Here is a 19,708-nt window from a genome sequence, read left to right on the forward strand (position 1 = left end):
AGATCTAAGGTCTTAAGTAGTCCTTGAACTTAGAACTACGTGTCCCACAGAAAATCCCCATATGGCCACCAAGAAAACCATAAAGATTCCTTATTTCCAACAAGCAGACTTGAAAATGATACGTCTCTTCCTTCAAAAATATTCTGATTATCTTTTCATGCGGTGTTTGTGTTTGTGTTTGTTATGGTTCAAAATGCTATCTAACGTGACTGGGAATCCACGTGCCTCCATCAGCTTTCAAATATTTCCTTATATCTTCTTACAGTCATCACACCTGTTGTGTTTCTTTTGTCATAAGATACGTCTTCTGACGTCACGGGGAATCCACTTGCCACCACCGACTCTCATTTTTTGTTTCCTGCTACGTCACACGAGCGCGAAACGTGGCGACCAATCGAGTGTGAGGATTTGTCTGATCGAGTTAAGCCACGCGTGTCACATCAGCACCTTTCCCTGAAGCATAGGTGCTATACACAGTGGGTGCCACACAGTCAGACTAGTGGCTCTCTGTGTAGCGAAGTCGCCTGCAGGACGCTCTGTACGGCCGAGAGACGATCGAAGCTCGAGGACATTGGACGTGTTCTTCAGAAATAGTGTCTCCTTCACACGGTGAGAGGAACCAGGTAAGCATGCCCTTACATCACTTGATTTGCTGCGTTGTTGTGGTGCATGATGTACAGTATGTTTGCCGTGGGACATTTTCAGCTTACACAAAAGTCTGGTTTTTCTGGCCCAGTTTTCGGGCATAGGTGGGGTCACCAGTTACTGTGTGATTAGCTGCAGGGTGTTGATCGTAAATTTGGAGATATTTGAGGCGTTTTACCTTGTCAACGCGTGCATTTACAAACTCGCAGAGTATACGAAAGGCATGTTTTGATTCGTCATGATCGGCTCGACCACCTTGGCAAAACCACTACGCAAACTCTTGTTCTGCGATTGTGGTCTCGAACCAGTTTAGCTTAGCTGAACTGAATGGTTAGTTAAGCTACTTGTCTACTGATCATGACATAGAAGATAGGCAACAGTATACATAAGTTCATTGTACGGGGAAATTCCCCTGGCTCTTTTCGACAAGTACAATGAAGTGGGCCACTGCTTAACAGCCGGATCCCGTCAACACACTGGACTGCTCACGCTGCATGTTCTGTGTGTCATGATCAATTGTTGGTAGGTGACAGTTGTGGCGGCCTCGCTGGTACAGTAGACCGATCAAAGACGTACAACTACGTAAAATTTCATCCATGTACATTCCGCCACTGCAATATATGGATTGAACTGACGATATTGAATGAGTGAATGAAAGAAAGAATGAGTGAGTGAGTGTTTGTTTGTATGTGTATGAATGAGTGTGTGGGCGAGTGAGTGAATATTGAGTGTGTGTGTGTGTATATATATAAGTGTGTGTGTGTGTGTGTGTGTATCTGTGAGTGCAGTATGTGTGTGTGTTTGTGAGTGAGTGAGTATATGAGTGAGTGTTTGTGTATGAGTGAGTTTGTGGGTGAGTGAACGAATGATTGAGTGTGTGTGTGTTTGTGTGTGTGTGTGTGTATGAGTGAGTGAGTGAGTGAGTAAGTGAGAGTGAGTGAGTGAGTGAGTGTGTATGAGTGAGTGAGTGAGTGAGTGAGTGAGTGAGTGAGTGAGTGAGTGAGTGCATGAATGAGAGTGAGTGAGTGAGTGAGTGAGTGAGTGAGTGAGTGAGTGAGTGAGTGAGTGAGTGAGTGAATACTCATATTGTAGCCCTGTGCCCTAAAGTCGTCTTGAACTAATAATTATAACTGACAACTGAGAAAATGATGGACAACCTAGGTCGTTCTATTTCTTTACTAACAGTTTGGAAGTCTCTAACTTTCCTTTCTATTTAGCATTGAGTACATGTTGTGCTTGGTATTTTCGTAATAACAGAAGACTTCTCTATGTTGTTGCAGTTTAAACATGGTGGCCACGTGGCGTATGGGTGTCACACTGACGATAGCATGCTGTGTGATGATTACAACAGAAGCTGCCAACGGTCAAAGTGACTACGTCACCAACGACACGGTATCCTTGTCACTCCCAGAGGTAGGCATTGACAAGTTCATGCCAAACATGTAATAATTGATAAGGCCACACCAAGTTTATTTGTTGCTTCTCGGATTTTGTTCAGAGATAAAATTGGACCGACAGGCCTAATTTTTTTCAAAATTTCTGGGGTGAATATATACCGCTTAATTGACCAAAAAAAGACAGCCCGTGGAGTTATATGACACGTTTTATACAATGAATTCTTCCTTTGATTTGCTATTAGTGTTCTGAATGAAAGGCATTGTTTTCAGACTGAAATTATGTGTATATGGCTGCGAATGGTAATATTTACAGTTTGTGATAGCAAAACCTGTATTATTTTTTCTCGGGACTTCTTATTTTTAAATGAAACAAATGGACAGGCGAATCCAAGAAGCAAAAAACAAAATTGGTGCGGCCTAATCATTTATTGTAAAAAGAGATAAATCGAATACTGGCTATTTCTAGGTTGGGTTTGACTTCTATTTTGGAAGCAGAGTAAGACGAAAAGTCTCACTTTTTTCTGCGGTTTGTGGGCTTTCTGTTCGTCCATGAATTTTGGGGGTATGTCTCTAAACAAAGTGATTCTTTCGGTTTGGTTGAATGAACACTTGCAAATAACATGTTTTCGTCTTCCACTGCTCTATGTGCACATTATCTACATATTCTATATGTATTGCATCATTCAGTATCCCATTTCACAGAACAAAATGTATTACTGTTAAATGGTCTCAAACAATGTAAGCTTCCAGTGGTATGTCACCTTTCTACAATCCTTTTCGCAGAACAATCTATAGTCTAGACAAGAAGATTAGGCCATTTCGACCCCGACGTTTCCTATGTGGCGGGCCTGATAACAATCACAAGGAAGTAAAATATGCTGCAAAAACAGATTAGCAATACACTATGGCGATTTCACCTATATATATATTCAATAAACAATAAAATTAAAAATGGATGATTGAACAGAATAGCAGTATCCTACAGGAAATAGCAGACGTTAACTAGGCACTGTTTATATGCCAGAGGAGTTAGCAAGCCACAACATACTTGTATCCCGTTACTAGTATTGGCCACCCTGATATTCTCTTGATAATGTTTACCTGATCATCCATGTATTTCTAGTCATAAAATGTAAATATTCGACTAAATAGAATTGTCAAAATCCAGATAGACCAAATAATAGTAGTTCTGGTATTGTAATTTTTTTTCTTTTTCTTCGTGTTGATACACAGAATACCGCCGTGCTGTCAACGGTTGTTGATCTGTCCACCTTTGTGGTGGGGAACGAGACGTCCTCTCCGTCCCCTGGCAACGACGTGACCACGCCTATCCCAACACAGACTGTGACAAACACGAATGACTCAGTCAACAGTACCAACAACGGCACCACCAATGGTACCACCAATGCAAATGGTACCACTAATGGTACCACCAACGGTACCACCAACGAGGCCACTAGTAACTACAAGTTCTCACTGCTGTCTGGAAACACGGTATTTGAACAATAATGTCCTTTTGAATTGTATGTTGGCATTATTGTTTTCACACTCCTGTACCCGTCAAGCAGAAGTATATTGTGCTAGCTGGACGGTCATATCAAGCGTAACCTGGTTTCTAGATTTGTAATGAAGGTATACGTGTAATATCTTTCTCATGGCATGTATTGGTTGTACAATGTTTGTAATACATTGTGCCTGACACGATTTTCGCTCACAGAACGATCGCGATATTTTTCGTATATATCTGCTGTCATGTTCAAGTCATATATCCACCTACGTAGGTTAGTTTCTTTATAATGTATTCCAAATGCGAGACCAGATCACGCATACATAACTGTACTGTTATCGATAATATTTTGTTGTTCTGTATGTAGCCTCGTAGTACCATTGCCTATTTTTATCGGGCTTTCTATTTTGTATTTTATCTTGCTGTGTCCGGCCTAACAGCAAGATACAATACAATATAGAAAACCCGATAAAAACGACTAAAAAAACGTTTAAAAAACAGCCGGAGCCTAACCTCTGCTTGGAGAGTATATATAGCTATTTGCTGCTATTGGTTGCCATACATTGTACCCTGTGCGTTTGTTGAGTAATAAATTCATTTATTCATTTTTCAAAAACTTTTTGAACAGCACAACCGGTTTGCTGTGGCCGAGGACACGGGCGTACTGACGCTGGCCCGGCCACTAGACGTCACCGTGGACAAGCGCTACGATCTGAACGTCAGTGTGCACCTGACACAGGTAAACGCTTTCTCTAGATCTTGTGATACCCGTCAACGTGGACCTAGATAATCGACATTAAGATTCTACATTCACGGATATAGTTCTGAATTATCGAACAAATGCACTGAAGAAAATACATTTTGCAGATGTAATGTAACCAGTATTCAACGATGCGTTTCCTTATTTGTTAAGACCCTTACATTATATAAGAAATCATAACTGAGCTACAATCTATCTATTAACTAAAGTCTAACGATAATATTCAACGATGACAGGAAAAGAGAACACTGGAAAACAGTACAGTAGGTTTCAGTGAAAGTTGTAATGTTTCAGAAAAACGTCACGGCGTTCATCTCTGTGACAGTTGACGTAAATGACGCGGAGGGATACCCACCTGTCTTCAGCGACAACTGTAGGACGCCGGTGGTTAGTGACGACAAGGTAGAGTTTACATTATATTATGCTGTCACGCTTTCCTTTGCCTTGCTATAATTTCATGAACGATTTTCAAAACATGGATTTCAGCAGACTCTTTCCAGCATTGACAAGGTTGCTTTCGGTGAACAGTGAAACAAATATTTCACACCTTTTAAACCTCTGTTATCACATTTTGATGTTTTGGTTTCTGTGTTTTTTTTCAGGGCGTTGTTGTAGACACCAAGCTGGGTTATCGTATAGCAGCGTTTGACCTTGGTTCCGAATTCACTAATGCTGATTTCTTCTTCGACCCGAATGCTGTTGTGAAGATTTCTACTGAAAACGACCAATGTAAGTCTATTCTAAGTACTTCAAACTAACCAACTACACATATATGTACCCAAGATTTAAACATTTTTACCAGTATGGATATTATTTTATATCAACTATATAGTATATGAGGAGCTTATGTTGTATTATATAGTGGTTAAGTCCATCCAATCTCCTGAGAGTATAGTGTTGCCATTAACACACAGGTGGACTTGAGTACGCGGACGTCTTCATAGCACAAGATCCCTTCTTCGCCCACCTGGTCAACGACTCCCAAATCGTCTGTGCTGACCCTGATGGGGGGAACCAGGAGGGGTCCAAAATGACCATCGATGTGATCAGGGTTAGTTCTTCTTGTCAAATATTATTGCTATAATTGTGACCTTTAAATTACACGATTTCAAGCTTGACGAAAGATGGTGGTATCATAGGCGAGAGAGTACATGTATTAGAAAGTAAATGAACTGTAATGCTCCATTTAAAGAGAGTGTGGGAGTAAGATATTATCATAATGATAACTTAGAAATATAGAATTCAAACGCTGATACAGAAGGCAGTGTGCTGTTCACAATTGTCATATGGTATTTTGTCGTAAGTCCAGTTGCAGTTCGAACTGTAAATGACGCTTTCCACTTTCCAAGACACGTCTGTTTTCTAATTGGCCAATAGTGCTTGTAGCATGTTTATGTTACATGTAGAACTTTTCCAACACAATCAACAAGACAATGAATTCTACAAGGTTTCTAACCTCTGACAAAAAAGTTTCTGTTCCCGTCCCTCAGCCCCCCTTCAGCCCTGCCGACCCCCTCCAACACAAGCTGCACCCCGCCACCTGGAGCCTGATGTTCCAGGACAGCTGGGTCCGGGACAACAGTCCCTTCGTCGTGCTGGACATGGCGATAGATCACGTGTCCTCCAGGAAAAAGTCCAGTTGGATTTGTTTTGGTACACAAGACGCGTTTAGGTTTGAAGTCAAACTGGATATTACTGCAAGGGGTAAGTTTTTCTTGGCATGTAGTAATTAAGGGCAATACAGTTAACTTCACCTTCTCTTTAGAACTTCTCCAATACATATTTGCAACGTCATCATTGCGTTATAGGCCGAACGTATCCCTTTTACCTGATTAACATTTCAACAGAACGTCCGAACTCACTATATGCTTCTGTTGCAAACTGTTTCAAAAAGCGCGAAGCTTTCACGTGCACTTTGCCCTTTAGACTATAAATATGTTAGATACTTTGTCTTAAATGAGGTTAAAAACTTAGCATGATGCCAATCAGTCATATTTCGTAAAAAGATAATGCTTAGTGATAAGAAACAGAAAGTTTGCCCTTCCATATCTGCGTATCCGTAATATGTTCTTTTTGTCGAGTGTCCGTTATAGGACTATTACAAAAGACGGTGTAACGAAGATATGCCTGTAAAGTTTTACTAGATGATGTTAACGTTACCTTCCAGGCTGCAGTGAGGGGAAGTACGGCGGGCTGTGTGACCAGACCTGCGTCTGTCAGAACGGCGCCACGTGCCACGCCTTCAACGGCGCCTGTCTGTGTGCTCAGGGCTGGAAGGGGGTGGCCTGCGACATCCGTAAGTACATGACGTCTTCTATATCGCAAAAGAAATGCAGAGTATATCAGCTCAATGCAATTATGAAGCGTTCAATGAATATGTCCAGTGTACAGTCATGAACCGAGATGAGGGAGGGGTATAGACTCAGTCACGTGTGGGACAGTATTCTTAAGACGTAAAAGATCTAGAAACTATTACCTCATTTCACAACTGTTTTACACTCCTTTGTGCATGGGACCGCATTCTAAACATTTTGCATAAAGCTTGCTGTACATTATGTAAATACTTTACGTTTTGTGACCGCATCTGAACTGTGAGCAGCGACACCTGTCCTGCAGTACAATGTGAACCAGTCAGGATTGCCCTGAAGAAGGTGATAGACAGTCACCGAAACGTCGGTGAGAACAAAGCATTGGTTGTGTAAAAAAAGAGGCTCTTTATTCAGTGACGTAACATCCATTGGCATAATACCGGTCGGTTTACTGCAATTTCTCAAGCAATGCTAATTTGGCAAATGATCAACGCATCATTTTCTCCCGTTACATGTTGCTGTTACAGCTTACCTTTGCCACTTCTTCTGTGTAAATTATTTTGTCTCTCTGGTCCTGCTAAAAGCATAATATCGTAATTGGAACACACCGCGGAATTGCACGGAGAACGGGCGCGTGGTTGGAAGGGGGTGCACTATACCGGCCGAACGAAACACGGCACAATTAACTGCCGCTATGTACCTTTATACATCCTCTGTTGTTCCTTTCATTCCTGTTAGTAGTTGCACAAAACAAAAATCTGCATGAGCATACAAAAAGTCATGAAAAAATGGGCGTATACTGACAAGAATTTTCATTTAATTTTGGTCCGTCACAACCGCTATGACGTAAAACTTTACTGCTGGCCGTAGCATTAAAAATGGCGGGAAAATGGCGGCGTACGTTCAATTTGACCCATTCAGCCGTAGATCCGGGCGATAATGCAACGGTTCCTCATACTTTTACACGAGTTGTAGGTCACCAAAAGAAATTCAAGATTGCTGTTGAATCATGCTCGTCTTGTGCCGTGAGCACATGTGATTATTATCTACAAATCTGGCGATGAACGTGACAGTATGTTTGTCCCACGACGAGCTCGCCTGCCCCGAAAATGACCTGAAAACTTTTGGCCTTGTTGTCTTCGAATGCATTGTTATCGATGCTTTGTAAATGATGTATTGGACACCTAGATGTCTGAAGTGTGCATACCTCAGAAATAACTATTGTTGCATGTGTAGATCTCTTTAAGTTCCACTATTTTTATTCGACCGGTATAAGGCTTATGACCGGTATTATGCCAATGCATGTTACCAATCTGATGAAACTTTTCACGGACTCAGCGTTCAAGTTTTCTGAATACAAAATCAAGAACATGCATGTTCTGTAGTATACCCTATCATATTCACAATATTCTGTTCTTTCTTATCCACAGCAAACCATGAAAACCTCATGTTGACGATAAATGAGGTAAGACAGTTTTGCTGTGGCTATTTCTATACGTAGTTAGCCTGCATATAGTGCTACTTGATAGTTTTTTCTCTACATTTTCATTCCGTTGACGAAATTATACATTACATGATCATACCGTGCACTCATTCTGTACGAGCATCAATGATCGAAGCTTTGCACTTATAACTCCGTGCGAAGCCAGGGTAATATTCAGTGGAGCAAAATGGTATCATAAAAATGCAACATAGGGTGAAGGATGGTTTTCACAACTTACTTTCTTTCTACACACAGGACCAGATGGTCAGCTCCAACGTGCTTGACATGAATGACGTACTTGTAGCAAACGGGTTCCTGAGAAACCAGACCGAAGCCCGCTTCACACTAGTGTCGGGCAATAAGGTAATGTTGACCACAGCCTGTGAATATTGTAGCACATCATTACCTCCATAAAAATGGAGGTATAGTTTTTGGTGTGTGTGTGTGTGTGTGTGTGTGTGTGTGTGTATGTGTGTGTGTGTGTGTGTGCCTGTGCTTCCGAATATTTGTGGTCACAATAACTCTAGAACCTCTGGATGGATTGTAATACTAGTATTTGGTATGTGAGTAGGCGTTGCAAAGATGAAGGTCATGGTCGATTTTGCAGCCGCCAACCCCCCACCCCCGTGTGTGACCTTGGTACTGCAGAAGAACTTCGATTTTTTTGTATCTTTTGGCCTGGATGGTCTTGATTTTTGGTGGCACATAGCTATTGTGAGGAAGAAGTGGTGTATGTTTGGGCCCCCTAGCAGCTTGCTCTGGAACTGCAGGGACATAGGAACGACGGATTTCAATGATATTTTTCTGACAGTCGACAGGTTTCTAACTCTGTCAAGTCGCTCAGACGGGGGCTTGGCCATTCTATTGTTTGTTGCAAGCCTTCGTTTTGTTTGCAAATCTATTGGTCATTTGTATCCAGATAAGGTTAGGAAGGGTTGTGTATTGCTGTTACTTGTATCTTTATATATGGTATATTGTATATCAACATAGGAAATCTTGATTTGTTTTCTCATCGCTTCTTTTCTAGCACCAGAGATTCAACCTTTCCGAGGATACTGGACTCCTGAGTCTGAGCCGGCCTCTCGACTTTACAGTGGACAACCAGTATATTCTTAACGTCACTGTAATGCAGGTAAAGGAAAAACTACGTACAATGCATGCAAACAGTTAATCAAACATTTTGACTAAATCAGGCTAGTATGTGGAATGCTGTTACAAATTATGGACTGTCAGCATACTATAGTGTCGACGTCATGTACATAGACAACAGTAAGGAACGTTGAAAATGCCTGTTGGAGAGCCCTGTTTAGGAACAAGGTGCCATGTCCGTCAGTTCACGGACTGTTTTTTTTTTCACTTTAGGGCGTGACCTCTACGTGGCCCCGTGGGATACCCTACGGCTCCCGGGATATTTTTTGGGCCCGGCCGGGCACCGGGTTGAATTTAAGTCGAACTTAAAATGAACCCGGGACCCAGTAACAAATAGACGCCGTGACCTACCCGTTGGGAACACCTAGGGTTACCCCCGGTATCCGGCAGTCCACCGGGACAAATTTGTGGCTTTGAAGCCCGGCCGGGGCTACATCCCTGACGGGCACCGGTGCGATTGAGACCTAAGCCTAATTAAGTGTAGCGTGGAAGCATCGCCAGTATCAATGATATCTCCTTGAACTTGTTATTTCAACAGAACAACACCACTTCGTTCATTACGGTGACAGTTGACGTGAATGACGTGGAGGGATATCCGCCTGTCTTCAACGACGACTGCAGAACGCCGGTGGTTAATGACGACAAGGTATATTTAATTCAACAGACCTAACGTTTAATAAACATACTGTCCCTTGATTCGTATTACCTGAAGGCTTGGACTGGGCTCTACCCGGCGCTGAAATAGTTGCTCTAATTGAAAAGTGGGTGCATGAACTATCGTAGCCGGATTCCACGATCTGTACGTAGAATTCTATTTGTTTCGTAGTGCAAAAGGGAAAACTGCAATGTCTTATAACGATTTACATTCAAACCATATATATTCGTTACTTTTCAATGATTTTGGTTCTGGTTATTTTCAGGGAGTTGTTGTTGACACCAAGCTGGGCTATCGTATAGCAGCATTTGACCCTGGTTCCGATTTCACTAATGCTGACTTCTTCTTCGACCCAAATGCTGTTGTGAAGATTTCTACTGAAAACAACCGCTGTAAGTCAATTCTAAGTACTTCAAACTAACCAACTACACATATATGTACCAAAGATTTAAACAACCTTACACGTGTGAATATTATTCTATATCAGGTATCTAGTTTATGAGGAGGTTTAATAATATGTTGTAATATGTAGTGGTTAAATCCATCTTATATCCATCTACTGAGAGTATAATGTTGCCATTAACACACAGGTGGACTTGAGTACGCGGACGTCTTCATAGCACAAGACGGCTTCTTCGCCCACCTGGTCAACGACTCCCGAATCGTCTGCGCTGACCCTGATGGGGGGAACCAGGAGGGGTCCAAAATGACCATCGATGTGATCAGGGTCGGTGATTCTTGTACAATGCTTGTGTCAATTGTTGATATTAGCCTCCTTAGCAGACCTTCTATGAGCGCCGGCGTTTATTTTTTTGGGCAACGCTGATTCGCGATTTTCCCGCATGCCATCGGCCATAATCTCTACTATTAGAGTTACCTGGCCAATGTTGAAATCGCGAATCAGCCCTCCTCCCTACATACTAGAAACGCAGGCGCTCCTAAAAGGTTATCAATAATTGATTGGTTCATTTGCAAATCCATGCCCGTAGGCTAATTGCAAGGGTACATGTACAGGCAGTAAAAAGTAACAAGTGTCTATACTATACAGCAATAAATATACTCTTGCATACCGTTAATTGTGAAATTCCTGTAGTAATACATGCATGTATATGCAACATGTTTGCGTGTCTAAATTTCCGACACGTCTTCTTTTCTGTTTTGATCCTACACTACAGCCCCCCTTCAGCCCTGCAGACCCCCTCCAACACAAGATCCACCCCGCCACCTGGAGCCTGATGTTCCAGGACAGCTGGGTCCAGGACAACAGTCCCTTCGTCGTGCTGGACATGGCGATAGATAGAGTCCTCTCTGGGCAAAATTCAAGTTACGTCTGTGTTGGTACTAACGACACGGCGGGGTTTGAAGTCAAACTGGACATTTCTGCACGAGGTACGCTTTTCTCAAACTTAAAGGGAAATACAGTTCCCTTCATCTCTCACTGTCCTATCCACATAAACATACTGTAAATGCGATTAAGTTCGCGGGGATTTAATTTCGCGGTATATAGCTATAGCGGGAAAAGGGTATTTTCGCGGTGGTTTTAAGTTCGCGGTACCTACGTAGCACCATGCACTGTAGTCTCATACTGCTATGGAAAAATGTTCGCGGTGGTTTTGAATTTGCGGTAAAGCACCGCATCACATTAAACCACCGCGAAAGTTTCTGCATTTACAGTACGTGCCTCTATATGAATGCAATATTGGCAGAACGTGACCCTCTGGTATTGGCTACTAGTTACCAGATTAGAACCTTCAACAGAACAACTGAAATCATTATGCTTCTTGCACAAAGCACGAGTTTTAGTTTTCCACGCGCTTCTTTTGGGCTAGATTTAGTAAAAACATATACAATGAGTAAATTAAGATACTTAAGCTAAAGTCCAATCGGTTATACCGCAAAGTTTAGAGATACTGAAGATTGTTCATCAATATCTCTACTCTTATCAATGAACGCCCTGTGTAACAGGGAATAACTGTAAAGATTCACCAGATGATGTTACCTTCCAGGCTGTAGTGCGGGGAAGTACGGCGGACTGTGTGACCAGACCTGCGTCTGTCAGAACGGCGCCACGTGCCACGCCTTCAACGGCGCCTGTCTGTGTGCTCCGGGCTGGAAGGGGGTGGCCTGCGACATCCGTAAGTACATTACATTCTGGAAATCCGAGGTTGTTGAAACTCTACTCAACCGAAGCCAAATATTTTAATTCTACAGCAGGAACATACGTTTGAGTGTTATAGAAGAAACAGAGATATCATAACAGTGAGAAAAGCATTCAACGAGAAGTTTTTACATAAAGCACAGCCCGCCGTATGTGCAAATACGTGCTCGGTCTACGTGCCAAAACGTGGGCAATCTTTTGGTATCCGTAAGTGGTAAGTACCGTCTCCGTACGAACACTTGGCGATTCCCACGGATTTGGGAGCACGCAGACACGCCGTAGAAATTTAAGTGCATGCAGAACTTTCTCTGCGTTCGGGCTGCGGATTCGCCCTCCGTACGTGCCAGTACGGGCGACGCACCTGCCATGTACGGACTGAACGTTTTCAGGAATACGTGGCGGACGTGGCCTCCACAAAAAACGTACGGACAAATTGCACGTACGACGGGTGGTGCCCCAGGCTTTAGTTGTAAGTTCCGCGCCTCCGTACGAACTCGTAGGGAATCCGACGGATTTTGGAGCACTTTACGTGCAGGCAAAACTTTGTGTGCCATCGGGCTTCGGATTCGCCCCCGTACGTGCCAGTATGCCTGCCCTATACAGCCTGAACGTTTTCAGAAATACGTAGCGGACGTGGCCTCCCAAAAAAAAAACTTACGGAAAAAGTGCACGTATGGTGGGTTGTGCCCTTAGCTTAATTTTCCTTTCATTTATTATACAACCGAATACATTTTCTTCGATCGTCTATCCGTAACACCTCCTGTTTCGCCAGTTTCGTGGCTCCTGTGTCTTTTCTGAAGGTGTGGCGTACGTGTGTGCGGTTGCTTTGAGGTTGTCCTTTCCCACGCACTAATTATACAATCAAAATGTCCACATTACAGCTAACCCTACCGTGCTCGTGACCGCGAGTAACCCCTCGCCAAAGCCAGGGGACGACATCAACATCACCTGCCACTCGTACAACATACATACCGACAGTCTGACGTGGGCAAAGGATGGCAAGGAACTACCGGATGGAACCATCATGAAGTCATCTTTTTACTCCAAGTAAGTCAAGCTGTCGTTTATTTTGAATTTCGAATGTGCGCATAGGACAATGAGTATGTATCGTATGTCCATACAAACTGATTTTGAATCAACATCCAATCCACTGCTACGTATACGGCACCTCCTCGTCCTTTCCTTACATTCATCATCTAGTCCTCTCTCTACTAGCAATACATAGCCTGCTGGATAGAGTCGCCATAATACTATGAACAGCTGTTGTGGATGATATAATGTGATATCGAAGGTAATTACAAAATGAATGCAATTGCCCGTAGCTAGCATACGGGAAATATGTAACCGCAAAAGCTCTTACGAACAGACAGTTAAAAACAACAATACATCCCCATGAGGTAGTAGCCTTTTCCATTAAACTAATGACCTGGAAGGTCCTGTCTGAAGAAAACTACTAGTTCTAACACCTCTGAACTCCATCTGTCACTTGCGCATGTCTGACCTTTGCAGCGAACCATCTTCCAACTGACACCTGTCTGTTGGCACTGCATATATACAAATAACGAAAACGCACCAAACCAGACAGTCATGTGGAAAACAAAGACTCTACACACACGGAGTCAACCAGAAATACTCAAATAAGAATTTGGTTCAATTTCAGTCACGTCCTGGTGATACCACAGCTGTCGAAGGAGCACGGAGGAGAGTACCAGTGTATAGTCCGTGATGTGAACGGTGTGGAAACGAGAGCGGTTTATAGGCTTAACGTCCCAAGTAAACCAGGTATGTCCCAGCCATTTTGGAGAACTGGTGTCGTTTACAATGTAAAGTAAAACCATCAACATCACTCATCGAGCTATTTGAAAGCATTCCTTGTCTGGGATGGTCTCGTCTTGGCAGCAATGTTCGAGCAATGATGTTTAAAAAAAGATCAATTGTTTTCTTTGCGTAATTTATCTCGTAAATGTTGCATCACATAGACTACTGTTATGAAATTTTCATCCCGCTTTTATCATCATTCATTTAGTGATAATATATACTGTGACCCAATCAGTGGCTTAAGTTTGATACTGTTAGATATCATTTGAATATTGGTATCAATTCGGAAGCAAATTTGATAGAATTTTTCATCAAGCAATGACTACTTTTTAAAGGTAAACACAAGTACCTCCAAATTTTCGATGGCTATCAGTCCATCTTGTTCACGGAGTGACCAAGTTCTCGCGAGAGTTGCGAGAACTAGGTCGAGACTTGCGATCTTCTGACCCTCACCTCGTCTCCTTGTGAAGTATTAACTGTGTACATACGTGACTAATGAATCTCTTCAACAGGAAGCAAATTTATTTTTGATTCCCGCATCTCTAAATAACATGTCCTGTGGTTGCAGGAAAGCAGCTGACTCCCGGTATAATTGCCATTGCCGTGCTGGTCCCGGCCGCTGTGCTCTGTGTGGCAGGGGTGGGCGCCTACCTCTTCATGAGGAAGAAGAAAGAAGCCAAGTACAGAATGGACAGTGAACTCATCTCCTGGCTACATGATCCGGTATTTTTCTTAGTATTTTCTATTTTAACGAATGCACAAAAGGTCAATAGATATGACAATCATCATCAAAGTTCTTTGACCATGACCTTGATCCTAAGCAGCTATATTTTGACGTTTTTTAGGCGTTTTTGTCAGGATTTTTTATTTTGTACCGTTTTCTCGCGGTTAGACACAAAGAAACCGGTACAAAATATAAGGTCCTATAAAAACACCTAAAATACGTCAGAAATAACCTCTGCTTGGAGAGTAAATCCTAAGACATTTCCACAAAGAAACGTAACAAAACATTTCATCGAACCTGAAATTCCTTCATTAATGGTTGAATGAACGCCTGAGCCACCATATATAACTGTTGCACCATTCTTTCAAATTTTAGGAGAACAAAGACGTCATCCGGAAATGGGAGAGAAAACGCCAAGACCTGACGATAGTGGAGCAGATCGGACAGGGCCAGTTCTGTTACGTTGTGAAGGCGAAGCTGCGGATGCAGACATCGCAACACACCGTGGCCGCCAAAACAATTCGAGCCGGTAAGTAGTATAGCGCCCAGCGCCGTTACCTTTTAGCACTTTCTTTTCACCTCCATGGAATATTCATGGAGGCTATATTTTCACTAACGTTTGTGTGTGTCTCTGTGTGTGTCTGTGTGTCTGTCAACAAGACAACTCAAGAACGGCTGGATGGATTGGTTACATACTTGGTGTGTTGGTGGGGTGTGACAAAAGCGGGTAATGATTAGATTTGGGCCCCTACCGGCTTTTCTTGGTACTGCAGCGGAACTTCTGGTTCTGATATTTTGCGTTCTGTAGCATCTTTTTTCAGGGAGCATTAAGTTAGCACGACAACATAAAGCCAATAACAAACTAACGTATCGTAGAAAATGACATTTGCAGTCGTATTCGGAAAGTCTTTTGATGCAGTCTAACATGCATTTGACGGATCCTTTAGAATTAGCTGTTGGAACAACGAAATATTGTGTTCTACCATTCCAGACCAGGCAGGAGAGGTCGTACAGCGAGACTTCTTGAGGGAAACCAAACTTCTGTCCGACCTCCACCTTCCTCAAGACGCCTCCTCTTCTCCGTCAACCAACCAGAACATCATCCAGTTCTACGGATACGTCTTGGACAAAGGTAAGACTTTCCATACTGTGCCCAGAAGTATGTTAAGTACTCGCTGGTGACCTGCAGCTGGGATAGCGGCTATAGGTGTGGCTTGGTCAATGGTCATCGTAGCATTAAGTTTGCAGATTATTCACCGGGCCATAACGTTTCATTGGACAAAGTCAGAATACTGGACACTGAACAAACCTACTGTAAGAAGTATAAAGGAGGCCAGATTCATCAGGGCACTCCAGCCATCACTGGATAAGTTTGCAGATGTTTTGCTAGTTTTGCAAATGTAAGCAAGCACATTTCAATTTCATATATATATCATATATACATCCAAATATTTATACCCTTGTCCTGTTGGGACTAATCTGAATGTGTAACCATATATGGTGTCTTTAATTTTCTTTCCATTTGCGTCGTACAGCACGTGTGTACCTGTTGGTTGAGTACGCACCTTACGGAGATCTCCGGAACTACCTGAGCTCGTGCCGCCACCGCTGCCAGTCCTCCGGGCCGCTGGGTGTGACCGCCGAGCAGGACCGGGAGTTCCTGCGGTTCGCACGGGGAGTCGCCAACGCGCTGGCAGAACTGAAGAGAAAGAAGGTGACAGAAGCTAAAACGTTTCGCTATCATGAAAGTTGCAATCTACAATATAAGTCTAAGGGGGGGATATAAACTTAGCCACGTTTGGGATTGTGTTCTCGCCGGAAAAGCGCCACCTACATCGGCTACATATATCGACGAGAAGCAGAACTCCAGTCAGAATATAAGTATGCCAAATGTGACTTTTTGATAAGCTTTTGCATGTTATGGGCACTCTTTGCTAGTTTTCTTCTTACGCAGAGGGATATTCAATGTGACACCTCGTGAAAAACTGCTACTTGTAGATTAACCCTTAAACTGCCAAGCCCTGATAGACCATTTTCGTGATCTTTAGAATATTTTTCATTAACTGAACATTGAATTTTCCAGGTGGTCCACAGGGACGTTGCTGCCAGGAACGTGCTGATCTCTGCGGACAGGGAGGCCAAGATCTGTGACTTCGGGCTGGCCAGGGACATCTACACGGAGTCGGAGTACGTCAAACTGTCCAACGTGAGTAATACATTCACAACTTACAAAAATGTTCACTCTTCATTAGATATCATAAGCCTCTCCGACTTCACTCAGACCAGTTGATACTACTTCTGTTAAATAGAAACGGTTGAATCTATAGGTCTGATAGGAAAATGTATACGGTACAAGCCGAACCTAGACATTGATGAAGTAGGAGAAAACTCTTATGTCCATTGACTAAGTGAACCTTTTTTGTGTCTTCAGCAACAAGGAGATGACGGCCCCCTGCCGATCCGCTGGATGGCGCTCGAGTCTCTCCAGGACGGAGCCTTCACCTACAAGACTGACATGTAAGAAATTGTTATTGTCTCCATGATATGGGGGTGTTGTTTGGGGTGTGCCTGTGTGTCTGTGTGTGTATTTGTGTTTGTCAAAAAGATATGTGAATATTAACTAAGATCATTTATTTCTTTTCAGTTGGTCGTATGGAATCTTGTTGTGGGAAATCGCTTCTCTTGGTGAGTAATAGTTTTCAAAACTTTGCTGTGTTGAATTGCTTTGACTTACACTGGGGGAAAGGGTATCGGATGTAGCCATATCCGAGCAGGGATATTTGCGTATTTGTAACAAATGCTAGCGAATGCAAACGGATTCGAGTTGGATCCCTAAAATATCCGAAATTTGGATTTTTGGGATCCGGAATGAAAAGACTCAAACATATCCCAAAATGGGATTTTCCACGGATGCGAAGTCGTTTTTTTAGGGATTTCTTTGAATACCTGGAATGATCGGATCGCAAAGAATCCCCAAACGGTATTTCCCTCGGATGCGAAGTCGTTTTTCAAAGGATTTCTTCGAATACCTGGAATGAACGGGTCCCAAAACGGCCTTTGCCGCGGATGCGAAGTCGTTTTTATAGGATTTTCCTCGTATATTTGTCATGGTCGGATCCTAAAGAATCCCAATATGGAATTTGCCGTGGATGCGAAGTCGTTTTTTCAGGATTTTCCTCGTATATTTGGCATGGTCGGATCCTAAGAAATCCCAATGCGGCATTTGCCGCGGATGCGAAGTCGTTTTTTAGGGATCTCTTCGTATGATCAGATCATAAAGAATCCTAAACGGGATTTTCCGCAGATACAAAGTCACTTTAATGAATTTTCCGCACATTTGACAAATCACAATATCATGTGTGCCCAATTACTTTCTTATAAAAGGCTAACACGATTTGAAATAGAAAAGAATGCACAGAATAATCTTATTCTAAACCAGTCCTGAGAAGAACTAAACGACGTAATGTCATCGAGGCCGAATCCTGTCTGCCACATGATATGTATACAGATACAATATTGCAACAAGAATGGGTAATACCAGGTATGTACAGAGAGTCCCTGTTATCTAATTATGTTAAGGGAAAGTTGAATCCTTTAACCGCCAATATCACATGACTTCTTATACTTCCAAATAGAATATAGGATCAAACGTGAATACAATTTAACTTTTATGTAAAGCTGACATGGGAGTCTGTGGCTAATCTTGCTTCTACGAATATCTGTTTCTATTACAAATCAAAGTCTTCGCGATGTCCAACTCTAAGGAATTTCCACATCCGGCTACAGGATACAGATAGTGAATCCAGCTTGTAAAGTACAACTAACATGACTTATAGTACTAGTATCAGTATGTACAGCTTCTCGCAACAGCACAAAGTCTCCTTTCTACTAGTGACAGTGCTTCTCTTCTTTTCAGGCTAGTTACGCCCTGATCCCTCCCAGCTCAATTCCTTCTGTGCCCTTCCTGTAGTCCAGTGTTCTCCCAGCTGTTGACACAAAACAAAAACATGAAACAAAACGGCGCCACAGACATTACATGTACAGTATATGTCTTTGATTAAACGAAACCTTCTCACGATCACTTCAAAACTCACTATTTTGCGGTTCAAGTCTTCCACACGTTAACGTTTGACCTGATATATTCCAGGTGGGAGACCTTATCCAGGCCTGTCCGCTGACAAACAGCTGATCGACTGGCTATCGGCCGGGAAGAGGATGGACCGACTGGACAGCTGCCCTGACCACATGTACGTTTCTTGTTCTTTTACGTTTATAAAAAAAAAACAAGAATTGACAATCTTAGTTGCAGTTTTAGTCAAATCATGGATTGGATAAGTGACGTCAATGAGACATCATTGTGTATACATTAGAACTAGGCATTACACATACATTCAAGTAGCTCAAATGCCAGTATACTAACTATGAATGAAGCAAATCTAAAAGGTATGGAGGAATCATGGCACCAGCATACTTGAATATCACTTCTAATAAGTAACTTACCAATGGCTTCACCTGTCCGATAATGTAGTGACAAAAGTCGTACCAAAGGGGCAATGTTCGCGGGATTTAGTTTTTACGGTATGGAGAAAATAGAATGTTTGCGTGGTTGAAAAAAAGGGGTGGGCGGACAGAAGTAAAATTTAACTTTTGTGATGGTTTTAAGTTCACGGTGAAGAAATCAAAGCAAAAATTACGAACATAAAACCACAGCAAATATTTTCCCCATTAATGTACTTTAATAAATCCCCATTCTATCGCAGGTATAAAGTCATGCAGAAGTGTTGGATGAAGGACCCGGCGGCTCGGCCCGACCCCACGGACCTCGTCCAGGACATGGACAATCTGGTCAATACCAGCGAGGAATCGGTAAATAACATATGATTGTTGTTTTGTTTTTTAAATTTATTGTAAGCTGTCAAATCTGTACAAAGAGCAGAAGAACAAAAATGTATCGTACACTTCATCTTTTAGTAGTTTCGTAGTTTCATATCTTTCCATCTTAACCAAGACACATATATAGAATACTTGGTGATTTTCAGCAAAGTAATATAACATTTGTTAGATCCCAACAAAACATTATCCTCAGCAATATCTATTCTACCC

General features: G+C 42.4%; 1 protein-coding gene across 1 annotated transcript; it reads left to right on the plus strand.

The window, feature by feature from the left end:
- The first annotated feature begins 433 nt into the window (after window positions 1-433).
- On the plus strand, window positions 434-19,501 carry LOC118418167. The gene is made up of 28 exons (XM_035824003.1): window positions 434-623; window positions 1,926-2,058; window positions 3,276-3,536; window positions 4,178-4,288; window positions 4,604-4,711; window positions 4,912-5,038; window positions 5,224-5,360; window positions 5,800-6,013; window positions 6,477-6,605; window positions 8,049-8,083; window positions 8,357-8,464; window positions 9,129-9,233; window positions 9,789-9,896; window positions 10,171-10,297; window positions 10,496-10,632; window positions 11,081-11,294; window positions 11,912-12,040; window positions 12,945-13,110; window positions 13,724-13,845; window positions 14,450-14,604; window positions 14,981-15,134; window positions 15,597-15,737; window positions 16,141-16,319; window positions 16,689-16,811; window positions 17,037-17,122; window positions 17,250-17,290; window positions 18,753-18,852; window positions 19,366-19,501. The coding sequence occupies exons 2-28, from the start codon at window positions 1,933-1,935 to the stop codon at window positions 19,484-19,486; spliced, it is 3,564 nt and encodes a 1,187-aa protein (XP_035679896.1). The 5' UTR covers window positions 434-623; window positions 1,926-1,932; the 3' UTR covers window positions 19,487-19,501.
- The last annotated feature ends 207 nt before the right edge of the window (window positions 19,502-19,708 follow it).

This window comes from Branchiostoma floridae, chromosome 6, assembly GCF_000003815.2.
Source record: "Branchiostoma floridae strain S238N-H82 chromosome 6, Bfl_VNyyK, whole genome shotgun sequence".
In the NCBI taxonomy this organism is placed as follows: Eukaryota; Metazoa; Chordata; class Leptocardii; order Amphioxiformes; family Branchiostomatidae; genus Branchiostoma; species Branchiostoma floridae.

Coding starts and splice junctions, on each gene's coding strand:
- LOC118418167 (XM_035824003.1), top strand. CDS start 1,933: ATGGTGGCCACGTGGCGTATGGGTGTCACACTGACGATAGCATGCTGT. Junction 8,084..8,356: donor TCATGTTGACGATAAATGAG/GTAAGACAGTTT, acceptor TTCTACACACAG/GACCAGATGGTCAGCTCCAA. Junction 14,605..14,980: donor TCTCCTGGCTACATGATCCG/GTATTTTTCTTA, acceptor TTCAAATTTTAG/GAGAACAAAGACGTCATCCG.